At 42.0% G+C, this 21,863-nt stretch overlaps 1 protein-coding gene across 1 annotated transcript in view; it reads right to left on the reverse strand.

Moving 5' to 3' along the window:
- LOC126412798 (putative oxidoreductase GLYR1 homolog) overlaps nt 1–21,863 on the reverse strand; it is a 262,238-nt gene that overhangs the window by 219,525 nt on the left and 20,850 nt on the right. The window contains exons 3-4 of the mRNA XM_050082577.1: nt 5,365–5,450; nt 5,148–5,277 (exon numbers count right to left, since the gene is read on the reverse strand). Of these exons, the coding sequence (XP_049938534.1) occupies nt 5,148–5,277; nt 5,365–5,450 (216 nt within the window). The remainder of the gene's footprint in view (nt 1–5,147; nt 5,278–5,364; nt 5,451–21,863) is intronic.

The raw sequence follows: 21,863 nt of genomic DNA on the forward strand, positions 1-21,863 counted from the left end.
AGAGAGAGAGAGAGAGAGAGAGGGGGGGGGGGGGGGGGGGAATTCTGCAATGTTAACAAAGGATGGCACAGTTGGATAGAGGAGTGTAGTGAGGCAGGCAGGGTTCAATTTCGGTTTTGAGCTGAGTCCAATTGGTAGGGTTGGTGACAAAGTGATTCCACTGTACAGAATGGAATAAGGAGTGAATGTCTTTCGGAAGTCCTGGCTGACTGACTTTGGTAGTGAGGCCAAAGGCACGGCCTTGGAAAGAACTGATACTTCTGTGGGTCTAAGGTTTTTGCCTCCACTTCAACAACTGCCACCCATTCCGTATCATCAACTGAAGTCTCACTAGGGCTTTCACAGACTGAAATTACCGTCCCAACCATGTACAGAAATGGATCTCCCACACTTTGTTTCCAGTCATCAGCCACTTTCCAGTCACCAGCCACCTCCCACATACCCACCATCTGGCCACAGAGGAGCATTCCCCTCAAGACTCTCACCCAGGACTGACACAACTGAACCTTAATCTCCACCACCTCCTTATCCCCACCATCCACACCAGATTGCTCTTCCTGTCTGGCACAGTTGCATCCGCAGTCTGGACTCAATAGCCAGAGACAGTGGTCATGTGTGTGAGCACGCATCTTGTGCTTGTGCGAATGCTTCTGTGCTTTTTACTCCAGAAGAAGGCCTTTGGCGAAAAGCTTGAATGTACAGCAGTCTCTGTGGTGCCTGCCTGTGACTCAGTGTCTCCTTATATATCCTTTCCTTAATATTGTTGTTGCTAGATAATGTAATATATTTATTAACTCATTTTGGAACATAGGCACTTGGAATATTTGTGACTATGGTTTCACACAATAAGGGAACCACCTTTTTCATGTACTTATCATACCTACTTAGAACCATTCCAATAAACTGGTGTCTGGCATCTTCCTTCCTCACTTCTACATTTGTGGTGTCTTTCCCCTGCTCTGGACAGAAATTACTATTGTAAATGATTCAGGTGAATTATCAATAATTGCTCTGTTAAACCATATCTGATCTTTCCTTCTATTTACATATCCTACTAAACATTTATTTGTATTTAGATCCAGATACCAATCTTCACAACTCTGCATTTCTCAGTTAAGTTAATAATGACACTTAATACACTACTGTGTCATCTAGAACCAACTTCATATTGCTGTAGTAGTTATCTGCCACTAATACAGTTATTCAAACATTAGTATAAAGTTTTGGATATTTCAATCATAAAAACACAAGTGCTACGTACATATGGAAAATACAAACATGTATATAGTGGTGCAATGTTGTTTTTTTAGTATTATTGAATGTTACATTGAACAAAATGCTAGGGAAGGAAAAAAAAGAGTACCCCCACTCCATACATTCGCCATTCACAAATTTAAATATATAATGGGATCAGAAAGGAGACAACAGAAACAGTTTTGGACTGTAATGATAATATGCAAACTTTGGTCAAATCTAACAAGCAAGTGGGCATGCAGAAAGAGTGTAGGAAATATAGACTCAGTAATGTACTGAGTTTGTGTTGAAACCTTCACCATTTGACTCAATCATTTCATGCTCTACTTTGGGAAGTTTATTAAAAAGTAATCTGGATGGAATCATGGCTTGCAGGATGTAACAAAGATTACTAGGTGAGTTGCCAAATATAAGGTGAGGATGGGGAAGTTAGCTGATTAACTATTAACCTTTCTGGACAAAACCAGCTAACAGACTGAGATCACATCTTACACCATTATTAACAGCACCTGACAAATATGATTGTCACTTTTCAAATGACTGAAAACAAAAATGAAATCATCAGGCATACTGATTTCCTGTAAGTATACCTTCAGTCAAGCAAAGCAGGAAAACTACAGAGCTCTTACTTTGTTATTGGATCTGGTTTTTACATTGTTTCTGCATCTGGCCAACATACAAACAAAACAAACTCAACATCTCAAAACATAGCTACCTAACATCAATCTGGAAACTGTCCATTAGTGGTTTGATGCTTTATGTTTCTATTGGTCTAGGACTAATAAATTTTTTTGTTTTTCTGACAGTGGATGCTCACATTTAATGACTCCACTTATGAAAGTAGAATTTAAAGTTCATAGGTCCTACAGATCACACCAGCGTACACAGTTTCATTTTCTGTTTATTCTTGCAATTAGCTACTGTATCAATCTTTAATTATTATGTAGAAAGAAGCTATAATTTTTTCCCATAAAAACATATTTAGTTTTCTGAACTTTCTTGAGTAATTGCCTTTGGTTTGAAATGGTTTACCACATTCTGGTATGCAGACAGTTTACTGTACATTACAGTCAGAACTCAGCCAGCCTCTCCTTCCTGCAGGTTTTGCCACTTGATGGTAAAAGCTCTTCCGAAAATGCAAAACAGACTAACCAGCTGTTCCTCCTCACCAGATGCTAGATTCTATTTTGTATGCATCTTTCTAGAAGTTAACTGCTGTTATTTTCAAACGTCCTTCACCCTTCCAAGTAAATCCTTCAACAACTGGGTACAAACTTTTATAAAACAATAACTATGCCTTTGACTAGAACTCCTAAGTGTCTCTGGAGCTGAGCAGTAAATTTAGCAGCATTGTCTTTTAAAATACATTGTCATGGCCTGGTTTACTGCCAAGTTTATTGGGACAAGTTAATTAAAAAAAAAAAACCACCATCACACATCTTACTCTCTTATCATTGATGTGCTTATCAAACTCCATCATTCCCTTCCATCTGCTATCCTTAGAAGTCTTTTGTAGCTACTAATGTAGCAGATCAGCTACTGAATTCAACCCAATTGCCAATGGCATGGACAGAACCTGTCTTCAGGGTACAGACAGTAGTGTGACTTCTGATGAACGTGGCATTAAGCCGACACCCACTTTGAAATCACAACAGAGAAACAACTATTTATCAAATTCTCCTGCTGGACTTTGCAAACTTATCTATACATACTCTATACTATTACTGTGGTTTGAATTCAAATAATCCATTCTCAACTTATTTATAAACAAACACCAAAGTTTATCATGTCCATCTTATTATTTTCAAAATGTATATATACCAACATATTCAACCCAAACACATACAATAATACAGCTGTGAGACTCCTTCGAGTAACTAGTGCTCCGAGCAAATTTGAAATCACATTGATAGTCCCTCTATCTGTGAAGGGAACAGGAAGAAACTGGCTAGTAGTGAAAGCGTATACATTCAGTGCTCTGCAGCCTGTAGAAGTAGTGACAAATCATACTGGTAGTTGTTTGTTATAAACTGCTTGCAGATATTGGTTTATTTTACTGGACTAGCTTTGTGCACTGCCCATCATCACTGACATACGTATTACAAAAGACACATATTTCTTATAATACTTTAGTTATAGTACACATAGTGTTGACTGGAATATTCTCTTTTAAATTCTGAAGGTGGCAGATACAGGGAGCGAAAGGCTATTTATAATTTGTACAGAAACCAGATGGCAGTTACGAGAGTCAAGGGGCATGAAAGGGAAGCAGTGATTGGGAAGAGAGTGAGACAGGGTTGTAGCCTATCCCCAATGTTATTCAAATTGTATATTGAGCAAGCAGTAAAGGAAACAAAAGAAAAATTTGGAGCAGGAATTAAAATCCATGGAGAAGAAATAAAAACTTTGCAGTTTGTCAACGACATCTTAATTCTGTCAGAGACAGCAAAGGACCTGGAAGAGCAGTTGAACGGAATGGAGAGTGTCTTGAAAGGAGGATATAAGATGAACACCAACAAAAGCAAAATGAGGATAATGGAATGTAGTCGAATTAAATCGGGTGATGCTGAGGGAATTAGATTAGAAAATGAGATACTTAAAGTAGTAAAGGAGTTTTGCTATTTGGGGAGCAAAATAACTGATGATGTTCGAAGTAGAGAGGATATAAAATGTAGACTGACAATGGCAAGGAAAGCGTTTCTGAAGAACAGAAATGTGTTAACATCGAGTATAGATTTAGGTGTCAGCAATTCGTTTCTAAAAGTATTTCTATGGAGTGTAGCCATGTATGGAAGTGAAACGTGGATGATAAGTAGTTTGGACAAGAAGAGAATAGAAGCTTTCGAAATGTTGTGCTACAGAGGAATGCTGAAGTTTAGATGGGTAGATCACGTAACTAATGAGGAGGTACTGAATATTATTGGAGAGAAGAGGAATTTGTGGCACAGCTTGACCAGAAGAAGGTATCAGTTGGTAGAAAATGTTCTGAGGCATCAAGTGATCACCAATTTAGTATTGAAGGCAGGATGGAGGGTAAAAATCGTAGAGAGAGACCAAGAGATGAGGACATTCAAAAGATTCAGAAGGATGTAGGGTGCGATAGTTGCTCGGAGATGAAGCTTGCACAGGAGATGGTAGCGTGGAGAGCTGCATCAAACCAGTTTCTGGACTGAAGACCACAACAACAGTGGTGTTTTATATGTACGTGATTTTTCATATCAATTATGTGACCTGCCTTATATATAATGCTTTTTAGCAAATGCCAATGGCAATACTCCATAATAATCATGTAATAAGGTAATTCTATGATATTTACACATATGCAGTCAGTCAGTGTAAGGTACTTTTAATGAAAATATACAGAGTTGTCACTGGCAATTGCTGCATATGCAAAGACTATTTTTTGCTACGTATCACAGAATATACATAATGCTATGTGTAATTTGTATTACCTCCAGTAGTAGAACAAATACGTTGTCAGTTAATAATGCTAGTGAAATTTTCACCAACTTTCTTTTTTTTCTTTTTTTTTTTTTTTTTTTATTTATCTGTCTGTCCATTTAAAGTAATGTCAGCATATTTTGTTACAACAGTGAAAATTTTTATTTCTTCCAGTATATTTAGTGTAAAAAAGTCATTATTTATAAGGCAACTTACAATATAACAATTTGTATGTGTGTGTGGGTGGGGGGGGGGGGGCTACAACAGGTGTAAAAAGCTCCTTTTCTAACACACATGTTTACAAATGCATGTGGTAAAAAAACAATCTTCAGCAACAGAAATTTAAAATTATTTGCTACCCGAGAAGAAACTGCCATGAAAAAGTTAACACTTATAAATAAAATCACCATTAGAATACAAAAATATTACGAAAATCATTTCCATCATATTACCTCTCCTTGATTCTTTATATAATCCTCTATTGCATTTATGGCATCTTTAAATGCTACTGATTTATTGGACTTCACAAGTTGATCCTTGAATTCAAAGTATGGTTTTATGTTCGTCTCTTCAATCCATGCACTGCAAAAAGATAACTTTCGAAATTAACTCAAGCGACATAGTGAACAGCTATGTTACTTCATCTATTTATTCAATGAGGATACTAACTAATTGTTTGTACCAAAGAAGAATATGCAATGTAGAGCAGTCTTCTTCGTCGATGGTCGTTTCAGATCCTTTGTTGGATGAGAAACCTGAAAAAAAATTAAAGCAAAATATTAAGACAAAAACAAGAATATGGTGTTAAGAAATGGGTAACTTATATTGCTGGGTTAGTAAAAATGTTCTAAATTATGACAGAATTTGATTTAGAAATTCTGCAATTAATCTTTAAAAAATATTTTAAATGGAAATGATATACATTATGGGTACGTGGAGGGAGGGGGGTGGGGGTGGGGAGGGTTGGCAGCATGTGGGGAGTTGGGGGCAAGAGGCCAAAGAAGAACAGAGCTGTTTGATGGGTGTACATGTGGCAGCAACGATTAGGAGGTAAAGGGGGGATAGGCAACCCAGTGGTCACTAAAGAGGGGTAAATAGGTTTTCTGACAGGTAAGGACAGAGGAATAAAGAGGGCAAACACACGGTAATGGAAGGAAATAGGTGGAGAGGTGGGTGAAGACAGAAGATGTGGGAGACAGCAATGTGGATGCCTTTATGGAGGGAGGGAGGGAAGGAAGAAGGAAGGAAGATGGACACATGGGATAGAGGAAGGAAGGAATGGTGGAAGGAAGCTGGACGCATGGGACAGAGGAAGGATGGAAGGGTGGAAGGAAGGTGGATGCATGGGACACAGGAAGGAAGGAAGGAAGGAAGGAAGGAAGGTGGATGCATGGGCGGAGGGAAGGCATATATGTTATAGGAAGGGAGGGAATGAAATGACTACACAGGAGAGGGACCTTGGGGAGGGAGGTATGCTCTGGATGGGGGCGGGAGGGAAGGAGGAGGAGATGTGGATACTTAGAAGACACGGAGGATATGAAGATACAGTGGAGTGTTACAGGGTATAGGGGAAGAGTGCAGGATATGGAGCAGAGGGAGATGTTATGTGCGAGGAGTTTAGATGTTGAGAAGAGGGTTTTATATGGGGGTTAACTATCAGGGGAGTGGAGAGGATAAGGGGAAAGGAGGGAGGAAATATGGGGGAGAGAATGTAGGTGTAGCAAAAAGACTTGGGGAAGAAGATAGGAGGGGGCACAGGGGTGACAGTTAGTTAGTTAGTTAGGTAGTTAATTACATGTTCCATACATCATCTGAATGATTCTTTTATGAAATGATGTGGAACAAGTCCATTTACACGATATGTATATGAGATCAGTGCTAACATTAATGAACACACTATCATTTTATTCCTACTCATGCAGCTACACTTAAAAATAAGGTTTTTTTGGGCTGGCTACCTGTTTTTAAGTACAACTTCCTCAATGGAATAATTTAAAATCATTTCTTGTGAACATTTCAAACTTGCTTCAGTATCTGACAGACATATTATGTTATTGGGAAAATGTTCAAAAATTTTTATGACTTCACTCTGAACTACTCTCTGAGCCACTGACAGCTTTAACAATGGATAATAAAGGTCATTTTTCCTTCTCTAGTGTTGAGGTACGTATGTGCAAACTGTTCTTCTCAAATTGTTATGAATTCTTTATGACAAATTTCATTAGCAAAGATACGTATTGTTGCAGCGGGGCTAAAATGCATAGCCCCTAAAAGTGGTACCTACATGATGTCCGTGGGTAATACCATATATGATTCTTACTGTTCGCTTTTGTGCAATCAATGCTTTCTTTCTAAGGGATGAGTCCCCACAGAATTATTCTGTACAACATTGAGTGGAAACAAGCCAAATTGTCAGCAGGTTGATACATTTGTTTTCAAGATTAGCAATTACACAAAGAGCAAAAGTAGTTAAACTTTATTGTTTGAGGAACTCAGAAATATGCTTCTTCCATGTCAAGTTTTCATAAATATGTACGCCCAAAAATTTGTAGCATCTGCCCTCCTTACTGACTCCTGCTCATATGCTACATCAATTGTTGTGGCAAGACTTTTTCTTGTACCGAATTGAATGTAGTGTGCTTTTTCCAAAATTTAGAGAGAGTCCATTTTCACAGAACAACTTAATAATTCTTTGGAAATATCATTAATGAACTCTTCTATTGCTTTCTTTCAATTTCGTTCTAACGGGATTTATCGTAACACCATTATTGTCTACCAAAAGTACAAATTTTGGTTGTTTTAACATTAAGTGGACCCAAAATTGAATCTTATGGGACTCCCTTTGTGATCCCACCCCCTCCCCCCTCCCATCAGAACAACTGTCTACCATTATGACATTGTCTGAATTATTCATCACAACCTTTTGCATTTTATTTGTCAAGTATGATTCAAACCAGTTGTGTGTGAAGTTACCAATTCCATACAACTTCTTTACGTGAATGTATAAATAGTACTCTCAGTTGAGCAACGTTTCTGGAATCCAAACTGTGTTATGCTACGTAAATTGTTTCCGTATAAGTGTGCAGCTAATCTGGAGTATACCTCTTTCTCGAATATTTTGGTAAAAGATGACAGTAAGGAAATTGGACGATAATTGTTTAAGTCTGTCAGGTCACTTTTCTTATGAAGTGGTTTAATAATTGCATATTTTTACCTGTCTAGAAAAATTCCCTCTTCCAGTGATGCACTGCATATATCACTAAGGACATTACTTAACTTTTCAGAATTCTGTTTGAAATTATATCAACCACACAAGAGCTTTTATTTTTTAGAATTTTTGGAATTATATCAATTTCGATGAAGGATGTTGGTGCTACTTATAGCTGCTTAAGGTTTGGTGGAATGACACTTAATACATTCTCTTGCTTTTTCCAACTAAACCAGTTAATCATATATTTGTTGCTATGCCTGGAAAGTTGTTAAAAGTACCTCCAGCTTGTGAATTGTCAGTCACAACACTGGCATTTAGTTTAATTGTTATGGAATCGTACACACTTACTGGCTGTCAAATCTCCCGCTTGACAATGTCCCATATAGTTTTAACCTTATTATCTGCATTATTTATTTCTGGCACAACATGGATACTTCTGGATATTTTACTGGCTTTAAGGAAAGTCATTAAAGTATTACAGTATTTTTTGCAGTATGCAGCTAATGTTGGATCTTGACTTACCCTGGTATTTACATAAATTTTTCTCTTCCTCTTACACGAGATCTTACTTGTTCTTTTAAAGGATCTTTTGGATATTTTTTTAGGGAAGATGGCTCTGTTAATTGCTATCAGCTCTGAAGTAAAAATGCTGTGTTCCTGGCAATAAATGATGTTCCTTACTGGTGGGTGGTGTAAAAGCATAATTCGTTCTGTTCATTGCTTTGAAATTGTCCATGTAAATGATAATAGCACCCAGATATTTGCGGAGAACCGCAAGGAACAGACACTGTAAGGGCATGAGGGCAATCGAAACTTGAGGACCATGAAATATATTGGTCCTAATTCATGGTCTGGTTACCAAACAACGGGTGTTGTGTGGGAAAATACAGGGATTACATTCTAAGGAGGTTTGGTGGAAGTAGAGGCCTGCGAGGCACATTCCTACTCGTGATTCCATCCAAGAGAGTCAATGTCCTTGTATGCAGAAGGAATGTGTTAAGTTGGATTAAGAAGAAATAGTCTAAGTGTAACTGTGCAAGTGAGCAACAGTTGGTACCATCAAAACTCAAGAGAGAAGATTCCCGGTTCTGCAAGGTGACTGTCTACAGGGCTAGTCCGCAAGGTGCTAGTCAAATGCTTCAGTGATGGACTGGATCTAACAGATTCAAAGCTGAAGGTGCTGCCAAGCCACAAAACTGGCAACCATAGTCCAGTCAGTACAAGACCAGAGCCTGGTAAGTATACAGAGGAGTAGCACAATCTGCCCTCCACGGGGTATGAGCAAGAAAGCAGAGAGCATTTAACTTCCAAATGCAGCTGGTCTTTAGTTGATGAATATGGAGTCGCGAATCAGCTTTCTGTTAAAGGCACGGCCCAAATGTGGGACTTTGCAACAACTTGTAAGTGCTGGAAACCCAAGTAGATTTCTGGGAGAGAATGGACTGTTGTACAAAGACTGATATGCACGACCCACATTTTTGCAGAATAGAAATGGAAGGCATGAGACAGGGTCCAGCTGGAGACATTTCAGGTGGCACCTTGGAGCTGGTGCTCAGCCAGGGTGGGAGCTGTACCAAATGCAAAAGTCATGGACCTTCAGCGAGGCGGTGACCAGTGGCCTGGGTGTGACATTAAACACGTAGCCTTGTGGGGCGCAGTTCTCTTAGACCTGTGGAGAGGTGAGTGAAGTACCAACTTTAACCTGGACCAACTGGTAGGATAAGAACTTATGGATAAAAAATTGATAGGCAGTCTCAAAAGCCCCAGTCCAGCAGGCAGGCGGGTTGTATGGGGTTAAGTACAATTTGATGATCCCAAGCAGTGCCACATGCCTTAAGTAGGTCAAAAACACCAATGATGTGTTGGTATTTAAAAAAAAAAGCCTGTCACATTGCTGTTTCCAACCAAATCAGATCATCAGTTGGGGATCATCCCTTCCAGAAACCACACTGCTAGGAGGTCAAAGGGTCCATGATTTGGAACCCAGCATATCTTTGGACAACCACCCTTTCAGTCAGCTTGCAGAGCATGCTGGCGAGGCTAATCTATCAGTAGATGTCAACAGACGTAAGGATGGGGATGATGGTACTATCTTATGACTGCAAAAGGAAGACACCTTTGTGCCACATAAAATTGAAGATACTGAGTAGTTGTACACTTTGAGTAACGTTCAGATGTTGGATCATCATCTCATGAATTGAATCAGGGTCTGGGGCCATACTGTGGGATGAAGCAAGAGCCTGAACCAGTGGCCCAGTCTGTGAAAGGTTAGTTATACAAATCGGCTTGGGAGAGCGGCGTGAGTACAAAGTGGTGGGAGAGCACCACGTAACAAATGGCAATGGTTAAAAAGAGTGCCCAATGTGCAACCTAGCTAAAATGATCTCTTCACGGTGAGAAGGCAAGAGGAGGTCGTCCAGGCCACTTAATAACCCAGAGCTTGTTCCCATGAATGAGGACCAGTGGTGATGCCAAAGGGATACCACCTGCTGCAGACAGCAACATAAATATCTGGGGAGAACATGTAAGAACTAGCAGGCTGAGGTACAAGGAATGCAGCCTTTGCAGTAGCATCAGCAGTCTTGTTTCCTGTCAGACCAACCTGACCAAGAATCCACATAAATATCACAGTGGTTCCATCAAGATCCGCTGTGCTAAGGGATGGACGGTAAACAGCACACAAAAGGCTTTGAAGGGCACTGAAATAGATGGAGCACATGACACAATTGGAAAGCCTTTGTCGCTGGATGTACTCCGTGGCCTGATACAGGGCGAACAGCTCTGCTGTAAATACTGAGGAGTGTTCCAGAAGCTCGATACCAAAAAACCTCGGTGCCAATGACGAAGGCACACCCAACACGATGTTCAGTCTGAGAGCCATCAGTGTACACAAAAAGTTCAGTTTCAGTGTGAAGGTCGTGAAACTTGCAGTGATAGAGCGAGGATGGAGTAGTATCCTTAGAAAGCGAATGAAGGCCAAGGTGAACACGGATTGCCGTATGAAGTCAAGGTGGTAAAGGGTTCACATCCACCGGGAAAGTGGCAGGTAGCGTGGCAGGTAGCCTGAGCAAGAGCCGAAAGCAAAACCCAGGAGGTAACAGGGAAGACAGACACATCCCATACTGGCAATCAAAGGAGTCATCGAAGAAGGAGGCATAGGATGGGTGGCTACACATGGCAGACAAACAGCATGCAAATCTGCTGACCAGAAAGTCACAGCGGTGGGACAGTGGCAGTACGGCAGCTTCTGTGTACAGACTCTCAACCAGGCTAGTGTAAAAGGCACCAGTGGCCAAACGGATGCCATGATGGTGGCACAACAGGGACAAACGTGCAGATGCATAAACAAAATATCCATAGTCTAATTTTGAATGGACAAAGGACTGGTACAAACAGAAGAGGGTGGTATGATCTCCACAGGAAATACCGCTGAGGACAAGTAGGACACTGAGGGACTGCATGCAGCGGGCTGCCAGGTAAGACATGTGAGATGACCAAGGAAGTTTCCAATCAAGCATGAGCCAGAGGAATTTTGGTAGTTTCGACAAATGGAAGAGCAACGGGCCCAAGATGTAAAGATGGTGGAAGAAAGCAATTGCACCAACAGAAATTCATACATATGCTTTTGTCCATGGAAAAACGAAAACCACTGTTGATGCTCCATGAGTGAAGGTGATCAAGACATCTCTGAACTGCAATAGATGGCAAAATCGTCAATGAAAAGGGACATGCCTGGCAGGAGACAGGCTATGATAGGGTTGATGGTGATAGCAAAGAGGATGACGCTCAGGATGGAATCCTGAGGCACACCGTTTTCTTGGGTTAAAGGTGTCCAACAAGGCAGAACACACACTTACCTTGAAAACTCGGTCTTTTAAAAATTCCTGAAGGAAACAGGGCAGGTGGCCATGGAAACCCCACGTTAGAGCACATGGAAGATACCAGTCCTCCAGCAGGTGTCTTAGACTTTATCCAAATCGAAAAACACAGCCACAGTCCAATATTTCCACAGAAAACCATTCATGACACGGGTGGATAGAGTGACGAGACAGTCAACTGCAGAACAGTGTGCTCAAAATTCATAATGTGCAGTGGGTAGTAAATTGTGAGACCCAAGCCACCATACCAGCCAGGCACAAATCATATGTTCCATTATCTTGCAAACACAACAGCTGGCGAGAGAAATGGGGCAGTAGCTAGAAGGAAGGTGTTTGTTCTTACCTGGCTTAGGCATGGGTATGACAGTGGCTTGACACCAGTGTCTGGGAAACATGCCCTCAGCCCAGATGCGGTTGTACAAGAAGCAGAAAGTGCTTGCCCACAGGAGAAAGGTGCTGCAACATCTGAATGTGGGTGTCGTCTGGCCCTGGGTTGGAGGATTGGGATGAATTGTGAACATGCTCTAGCTCCCTAATAGTAAAGGCAGCATTGTAGCACTCACTATTTTGAGAAGAGAACAAAATCGCCCGAGCCGCCTCCACTCGTTTCCGATGGAGGAGGGCAGGGTGATAGTGGGAGGAGCTTAAAATGTTCAAAAGATGGCAGCCCAAGGTGTCAGAGACAGCAATAGGTTCCACTACGACATTATCGGCTACTGTCACGCCGGAAATTGGGAAATGGATCTTGGTCCTAGACAGCTGTCAGAGGTTAGCCCACATGACAGAAGAGGGAGTGGAACTGTTAAAAGAACTAGTGAATGAAATCCAGATAGCTTTTTTTTCTATTCCGAACAATGAAGCGACACTGTGCACGCAGCCTTTTACAATGAATGCAGTTTGCCATCATAGGGTGACTGTTAAAACCATGGAGAGTACTCCTCTATGTGCAGATTGTATTGCGACACATATCAGTCCACCAAGGGACCAAGATACAGTGTGGTAAAGAGGAAGTGCGAGGAATGGAATGTTCTGTGGCAGTAAGGATAACATTTGTAAGACATTTCACCTGGTCATCACAATTGGGGAAATGTTTGTCGAAGGTCGCCAGGGAGGAGTAGTGCCTCCAGTCAGCCTTAGTTAGCTGCCATTTGTGTGTGCATGTGGGTGGAAGAGGAGTCAACAAACGGATCGCACACGGGAAATGGTCACTCAAGTATGCATCGGAGAGAACAAACCAATCAAGATGATGGGCAAGCTGGGCAGTGCAGAAGGATAGGTCCAAATGGGAATAGCTGTGCATGGAGTCTGAAAGGAATGTGGGTGGCCCTGCTTTATGGCAGAGGAGGCTGATTGTGAAAGTCAGAGGGCACCTCCCAGACAGGTTCTGGGAGAACCACAAATGGGGTGGTGCACATTAAAGTCACTGAGCAGCAGTAAGGTGTGAGGTAGCTGCCCAATAAGCTGGAGGAAGTCTGGTCTGTTGACATCAAATGATGGAGGAATATAAACGGTAAACAGGGAAAAGTTCAAGTGAGGAAGGAAAAATGAACTGCAACGGCTTGAAAGGAGGTAGCCAGAGAGAGAGAGAGAGAGAGAGAGAGAGAGAGAGAGAGAGAGAGAGAGAGAGAGAGGGGGGGGGGGGGGGGGGCTGACTGTGAACATCATCCCATATGAGCAGCATGACTCTCCCACGAGTTGGAATGCCATCCTCTGGGGGGGGGGGGGGGGGGGGTCAAAGCAGATTGGGAAGAAATGCAAGAGCTCAAAGCAGTCATGAGGATGCAATTTTGTTTCCTGGAGGCAGGGAACAATGACATGTTGGGATTGTAAGAGCAGCTGTAAATCCTATTTGTTTGATCTAAGGCCACAAATGTTCCATTGACAAAGAGCCATAATGAGGAAAAGGGAAGAGATAAAAATGAAGAGGTGTCAACTTAGTAGCTGCTGAATGCCAGCCTTCAAAGACCCACTGCTACAGGTCCCAGAGGCTGGAGGATCCTGCTCCATGAGATCTACAGAGGCGTAGTCACCCTACCTCTGTCGATATGCGGAGTCCAGGGCAGAAAAACAGTTGGCAACACGCGACATGCGTTGCCAGCTGGACAAGGGTTCACGTGACGACATCGTCAAAAGGATCTCCGAGCCAGAGAAGCAGAAGACCGGTTGCCTTTATTTGACTTCTTGGAGCCTTTCCAGTTGGCAGAGAAAGCCTCAGATGTTTGTTGGCTGGAGGGACATAGCAAGTCGTCGCCGGAGTATTCTTTCTGTCCTATCCAGCCTGCCGGTTGTGCAGCAGGTGGCTTCGCCCCAAAAGGTGAATGTTTGGTGGCTTGTTGCACACCTGGACGAGGAGACGAAGATGCTACCATGACACTGGGTGATTTCACAACCTCAGTGCTGAATTTGAGGTTGCATGTCCATGTGGCCACGTCCTTCATGGAGAAAGACGTAGCAAGAACAGTACTGTAAGTGTCAGACAGTAGAACGCTGGGTTTGTGACTAGCCAATAACTTACAAGCGATTGGTTAAGGCACTTTTTCCTTTACCCAGATCTCCGGGGCAGTCCACTCATCAAGATACATCTCAAGAGGCGGCGGCATGGTCACTATTGCAGTTGATACAGTAGGGAGAAGAGAGGTGTATAATCGTCCCCATGCACTCCCTGCCACAGGTTACACTTGTGATCAAGTGTCGACAAGACATTCGAGTGTAGTCGAAACGACGACACTGGTAGCAGCGAATCAGATTCAGAATGTACGATCGGACTGTGATAACTTCATACCCTACTTTGGTCTTTGACGGAAGCACCACTCTATCAAAGGTGAGAAAAAGAATGCGTGTTGGCACTAAGGATGCATCTACCTTTCTTGTCACCCGATGGATGGCAATTACACTCTGATTAAAGAAGTACGTTTGGATTTCTGCCTCGGTCAGACCGTCAAGTACCCTAGTGTAGATAATACCACAGGAAGAATTCAGAATTATACGGGCCTCAATATGAAGAAGATAGCCACGGAGAAGTGAAGCGGCAAACATTTGTTGTGCTTGGGAATCAGAGGTAGTCTCCAAAAGCAAAGTGCCTCTGCGTAAATGAGAGCAGGATTTCACAGGGCCGGCAATTGCATAGACAACTTTCTGAATGAGAAATGGATTTACCATTGCAAAGGACTGACAGTCTTCAGTACATGAAACCACAAGGAACTGTGGTGCAGCTGAGAGGGTCTTTGAATCAAGAGCTTTACTCCATTTACATTTGATAGACGTGGACTGCAAAGATGATGATTGGTTCATTGTGTGAAAATCCCCACGATTGCCAGTGTCTCCGACGGCGCGCTCCTTCCAACTGGGCGCCCCCTCAGAGTGGGGCTCACCCATCTGACGTGACTGTTCACACCTCAGGTCACATCTCCCAAACACCTGACAGAGGGACCATCTTGGGAAGGTGGCCACTCATGCAATCACCCCTCCCTGGGCCTGGCCCATACCAGGGGTTCGTGTCAACCCTACCTGTCAACCCGTGGCTGAGATTTATGTGTTAGTAAGTCACCTGTTACACATGGGCTGGCATTCAGGACCGCACAGGGAGGAAGAACAAAAGGAGGAGCCTCAAATGACAAAGTGGAGGAAGGACAGGAGAAGGTGCAGAGGGGGGAGAGGGGGGGGGAACCAAAAGCTCTATGAATTAAAATGTGCTTGATTTTTACAAACTTAAACCTCAATAATTGCACAATGATAAAACTTCTGTTTCCAACAACGAAATCTACAGGGTGATTTCATGAAGATGTAACAAACTTTCAGAGGTAGCTACGAAAACAATCAATTAACGACAAAATTAGTGTCTCCCCCCTGATTTGAGGTTCAGGGCGACTTTCCTGAAATCTATCCCTTTTCCTAGACCTCTTCAGTCCTTTTCCTTCAACCTTTTTCCTTCCTCTTCAACCCTTCTGCCTGAAGGAGTCACAGGATCCGTAAGCTCGCCAATTACAACAGTCTTTTAAAAATACATGTGTGTTCTGCCGCCGCTTGGTGATTAGATTTTTATCTATCCAATAACAAAAATTTCAGAAATGATGGATAAGGGTAAATGTACCAATTTGGGGTGCAGAATCCTGGTCTGTCAATGACCAAATCTAAGAGTTGTAGGAAAAAATCATTCTGATATCTGACAGTGTAATACATATTTTAGTCCTGTTGTTGCTAACATTGTAGGGTAGACAACTTCAGAGGTAGTAGTATGGACTAATACAAGAAAAGAAAAATTATCTAATAAACATGGGCCCTAAAACACATACCATGAGAGCTATGGGCACTTGTTCAAGATAAGCAGTGTATTTCATTGTATCAAAGATGAACAAATGCTTACAGCTTGTAAGGTATGCATTTTAGAGCTCATGTTTAGCAGATGGCTTTTCACTCTTGCGCTGGTCTATATTACCACCTCTGAAAGTTGCCTACCCCACAATCTTAGCAACAACAGTGCCAGTACATGTATTCCACTGTCAGAGATATCAAAGCAGTTTTCGTTTAAACTTTTGATTCAGTCTTTTCCCGACTGTGGTCTCTTACCTCAAACGGATATGTATGCCCTTCTCAATCATTCCTGAAAGTATGTAACATCATGGAATTACTCTATATGTATTGTATTGTTACGATGTTATTTAAAGGGGGCGGCTGAAGCCACGAGAGGTCAGCACTGTATGAGTTTTAGTGATGTTAACTCATACGCATGTCTCTGTCATAAATTTCAGTGTTGAATAAACAGTTTACGTTCAACTTTAGTGTGCTGACTTCATTATTTAGTAGTTACTAAGTTACTATGATGCAAAAAAAAGTCCTGATTTTACAAAAGTGAACCACATCATGCTTCATGTACAAGACATTATTTCACCGAGTTAAACCACCTGTATGTCAAACTGTAGTGAATTACAGAAGTACTCTCATAACAAGACCATCACATTTCACCATGAAACTATCAGTTCTCTGAGAACACATCATACAAGGTAAATCAATGCCTTCCCATGGTTATGTACTACATTGATACATTTAGCACAAAAAATGCCCTGCAAATGCTGAAACAATACACTCTAACAAAACACAAAAGCACCAACCTCTATTTGCCCACAGCACCAGAGATGGCCACAGCATACACTGAAGTGACAAAAGCCACAGTATAGCGATATTTACAAAGTTGGTGATAGTATCATGTACCCAAGGTTTAAAAGGGGAGTGTATTGGTGGAGCTGTCATTCGTACTCAGGTGATTCATGTGAAATGATTCCTGATGAGATTATGGACGCATGACAAGAATTACCAGAATTTGACTGTGGAATGGTAGTTGCGCACAGTGTCAATAGTGAGCCAAGAATATAGAATTTCAGGTATCACCTCTAACCATGGAAAACACAGTGGCTGACAGCCTTCACTTAACGACCGAGAGCAGCGGCGTGTGTGTAGAGTTGTCAATGCTAACAGACGAGCAACACTAGTTGAAATAACAGCCAAAATCGATGTGGGACATATCTTTTAGGACAGTGCAGCAAATTTGGCTTCAATGGGCAATGGCAGCAGGTGACTGACAAGTGCCTTTACTAACAGATCATCATCTCCAGCACCTCTCCTGGTTTCGTGACAATCCTGGTTGGACCCTACACAACCAGAAAACTGTGGCCTGGTCAGATGAGTCCCTATTTTAGTTGGTAAGATCTGACGGTAGGACTCGAGTCCAGTGCAGACCTCACAAAGATATGGACCCAAGTTATCAACAAGGCACTGTGAAAGCTGGTCATGGCTCCATAATGATGTGGGCAGTGTTTACATAGACTGAATTGAGTCATTTGGTCCAAATGATCCGACCACTGACTGGAAATAATTTTGTTCTTGGAGATCATTTGGAGCCATTCATGGACTTCATGTTCCCAAACAATGACTGAATTTGTATGGATGAAATTGCGCCATATCAGCAGGACACAATTGTTCGTGACTGGTCTGAAAAATATTCTGGACAATTTGGTCAAATGATTTGGCCACCTACATCACCCAACATGAGTCCCATTAAACATTTATGGGACATAATTGAGAGATCATTTCATGCACAAAATCCTGCACTGGCAAGACTTTCACAATTATGGATGGCTATAGAGGCAGTACGGCTGAACATTTCTGCAGGGGAGTTCCAACAACTTGCCGAGTCCATACCATGTGAAGTTGCGGCACTGCACCTGGCAAAAGAAGGTCCGATACAGTATTAGGAGGTATCCAATAAGTTTTGTCATCTCAGTGTGTAACTGTCAACATATACTGCCAACAAAGTGACACCAGTGCTGCTCACTACAGAAATTATTATCCTATGTGAGAATGTGTCTTCATATATAAATAACAAGAAAGAAAGGAACACTGGACAACATTTCTTCCACATAAGTGTCTCAAAACTTACATTCCTTTGAAATCTTGCTATCTGAGGAGACTACGTACTTAAAGAGTTATGTACATGGCTGTAAAAAATTAACAGAAGGGGAAACCAGCATTCAATATGTTCGGCCTGACACACACTAAAAAGAATTATCATAAAGTGTACAAGTTCATTTGTGCACATAAATACATCACAATTTGTGAGCTTGCTGCACAGCTGAATTGCAGTCACAACGCCCAACAGAAGATTGCGAAAGACTTGAGGTATTTAACAGCACACCTTGACAGTCGATACCTGATTTCTAGAATAGAAGAGTTCAGATCTGCTTGAAGTTTTCAAAATCTATAAAAAAAAAAAAAATACGTTTCCCTTATCTAGCACAAAAAAAAGAAGCATGGACACATCATGATCCAAAACAAAATATCAGTCCACAGAATGACGACATATTTCATTTGAAGAGCCTAAGACAAAGTCTGCAATCAGCACAAAGAGAACTATGATTATTTTTATGACGAGAGCGTCCCACTAATTTTCTCACATATAGCAAAATCATTATCAGCAAGTAACATGTTAAGAAACTACAGAAGCTTAAAGAAACCATCAAGATGGAGGAACTATACAAGAATCTAAAGCGATTCATAAATATCACAACAATATGCCAAAGTACAGTCCACTGGTAATAAATCAAACAACTGCCACATAGGAATTGTCCAAGGTCACCCCAATCCAACATAAGGTCTGGATCTGTCCCTATTTGAAAAAAAGATGAGGTAAAGATGGGTATGAAGAAGGAGATACAATAGTGCACACCTGACCTTTTTCCGAGAGGATTCAAATGCTGGTTGAAAAAAGTCAACAAGGATGTATTACAGGGGAAAAGTTATTCCATCCAGACGCTGTCTGAACAATCTGCAACAGTCAATGAAGTTAGTACCACTTGTCTTACTTTCAGTATACGAGTATCTCTCATATTAACCAGCTCTAAGACAGATATTCTCTCTTGTGTAGGTAACGGAGGTCATTGTTTGGTGTGTTGGTTAAGGGATTCAACAGCGAGTTTATCAGTCCCTTGTTCAAGGGACATCAACCAGAAATCTGATCTTCTTATAACAATATGCAGGAGAGGTAAAATCACAGGACTGAAAGCAATATTGATGCCAGCGATGAGAAATAATTGCATGGGAGCTAACAGTATATGAGTCAAGACGATTTGTACATCAGAGAGCAGATGAGGTGCCCAAGGGCTCACCTGCAGTGAGCAGCACCTTCCCTATGACGAAGCCCCAACCAACCCAGCACACAGACGGAAGACAGTAACAGAGTAAATAATTCCTCGTAATCGGGTGGAGAGGCAGTAACAGCAGAAATGAAAAGGCTAAACAGTAATGAACACCAACAATAAAAAAATGTGAGAGAAATAATGAGGTGGGTGGACACAGTAAGGTGTCTCCCAAGACCCAGCATGTAGGAGAAAGCACCCCCCCCCCCCCCCCCCCCATTCATTCCATTCCAGACCCAATGTAATCAAAGTGTTTAAGATGAGAATAGAAACCATTTCTTCAAAGGAAGCACAAAAATTTGAACTATTCTTTCGTCATCTACTAGTACTAAGGATAAGGAATCCTTAAGATCTTGCCTTCCCCTGAGAGCAATGTGAAGGAGACATCTAGAAAAGTGCTAATTAGATTTAAAAGTAATTAAAAACAGAGGATGAGATGGATGAATAGGGCAGCTGGTGGAGGAGGTAGCATCACGGCACCCCTGGTCATGCAGCACGAGGGAACATAACTCCAGCAATCCCGACCCCACACCAAAAGGAGTTTAAAACTTTACATCTGAGAATAAAAACATCTTTCTTGGAGGAAACAATCAGCTCAATTGTCCGCACGTCATATGTCAACATTATATACAAAGACTATGGAAGACCGTGTTGGCATGGAGAACCCAAAGAAGGAGAGGCATTCCAGCAGGATGTGAGCAACTGTCTTTAAGGCTCTGCATCCACAACGTGGGGGTAGCTCATTACATAGGACAGAACTAGGGGTTAATCTGGTATGATGGATCCAGTGGCAACAACAGGGTGGATTCCTCCTGCCAGCAAGGCCACACAGCTGGAGTATCCTTGAAAGTACAAAGTTTATTGGAGGAGGCAGTAGCCCAACAGTTGATGTTCAATCTCCGCGTGAGTATACGCCTTACCCGTGTCACAAATATGTGTCTGGGATCTTCAAAGTGAATGGTGGGCAAATAATCAGTTCTTTACACAAACACTTGTACAGTCCATTCCCTGGAATATCCGAATGATTTGGGACCCAGAGAAAGACTGCTGAGCAGGTACTAGAAGTAAGGTCAGGGTGATAGGAGTAAAACTGATCTGTAACCTGAAGACTGAGAGGAACAGACCCCAAAAGGTCAGGGGGGGGGGGGGGGGCGACAAACTTCAGATAGTTGAAATGAACAGGTCCTAATCTGTGGGTTGAGTACCAACCAAGGCCGAGTGCAAGGAAATACATGGGGGCAAACACTAAGGGCGTGGGGGGAGGCAGAGGTCCCAGCACTGGGTCTGTACACACATTCCAACTGGGAAATCCACCCAAGGGTGAGCTTTACAAGGTCAAAAGTAACTTGATAAGTAAGATGGTTAGGAAACTGTCATATGGTGATTGTGTAAGTGAAGCCTGCCTCTGTAGGTGAGTGGTTAGTGTGGCTGAATGCCATGTGAGAGGCTAAGGTTCAATTCCCACCCCAGTCAGATACTTTCTCCTCTTGGGAACTAGCGAAGTATTATCACCCTCATCATTTCACCATGATCAACACACAAGTCACTGAAAAGACATCAAATAAGAAGACTTGCACCAAGTGTTAGACCTCAATTGGGACTCCTGGAAAAAACGTGCCACACTGATGCTCCATGTGTAAGTGAACAAGAACTGGTACTGTTGGAACTGAAGAGATAAGATCGTCGTCTGAGCATGGAGGTGGGCTGCAGAACTAGTTAGGAAGGCACCAGTGGCCAATCTTATATGCAAGATGTCCCATAATAAATAACTGTTTGTCCAGATGCAAATCACAAAATGTTTCAAGCAAATGTTCTTTAGCCATCAGGGGGACATAAATCAGCACGATTGCCTTATTGTGTGACGTGTAAGAATACAATGTACACTGGTTTTAGGAATACCAATCTTGTGTTTAAGCTGTCGTGTGCTCATCTTTGTAAAAAACAAAGCCACAATGAAGGCAATCATTCTGATTGCTGTCCCCCTGACAGCTAAAGAACATTTGCTTGAAACGATTTGTAATGTGCATCTGAATTGTCATTTAGGGTGGTCAATATAAATGGGACACCCTGTATAACATGACATTGTATTGGGCACAATAATTTCAAAGCTGAATGTGTTGCTCACACATCAACCTGGAAATCGTACTACAAGTCAGGATGATGCCATGGCCTGGTAAAAATGTATCGAAAAGCACAATCTGTTTCCCTCTGTTTCCCGATAGGTTGGTTGGTTTGTTAAAAGGGGGGGGGGGGGGACCAAATTGCGAGGTCATCGGTCCCTTGTTCCCGGTAAAATAATTACACAATGGAAAGAAGAAAAGAAAGGAGACGTACAGCACAATAACAGGAGAAAGGAAGAACCAGAAGAACGACGGAAGGACAACCAAAACT

The sequence above is a fragment of the Schistocerca serialis genome, chromosome 7 (genome assembly GCF_023864345.2).
Source record: "Schistocerca serialis cubense isolate TAMUIC-IGC-003099 chromosome 7, iqSchSeri2.2, whole genome shotgun sequence".
Lineage (NCBI taxonomy): Eukaryota > Metazoa > Arthropoda > Insecta > Orthoptera > Acrididae > Schistocerca > Schistocerca serialis.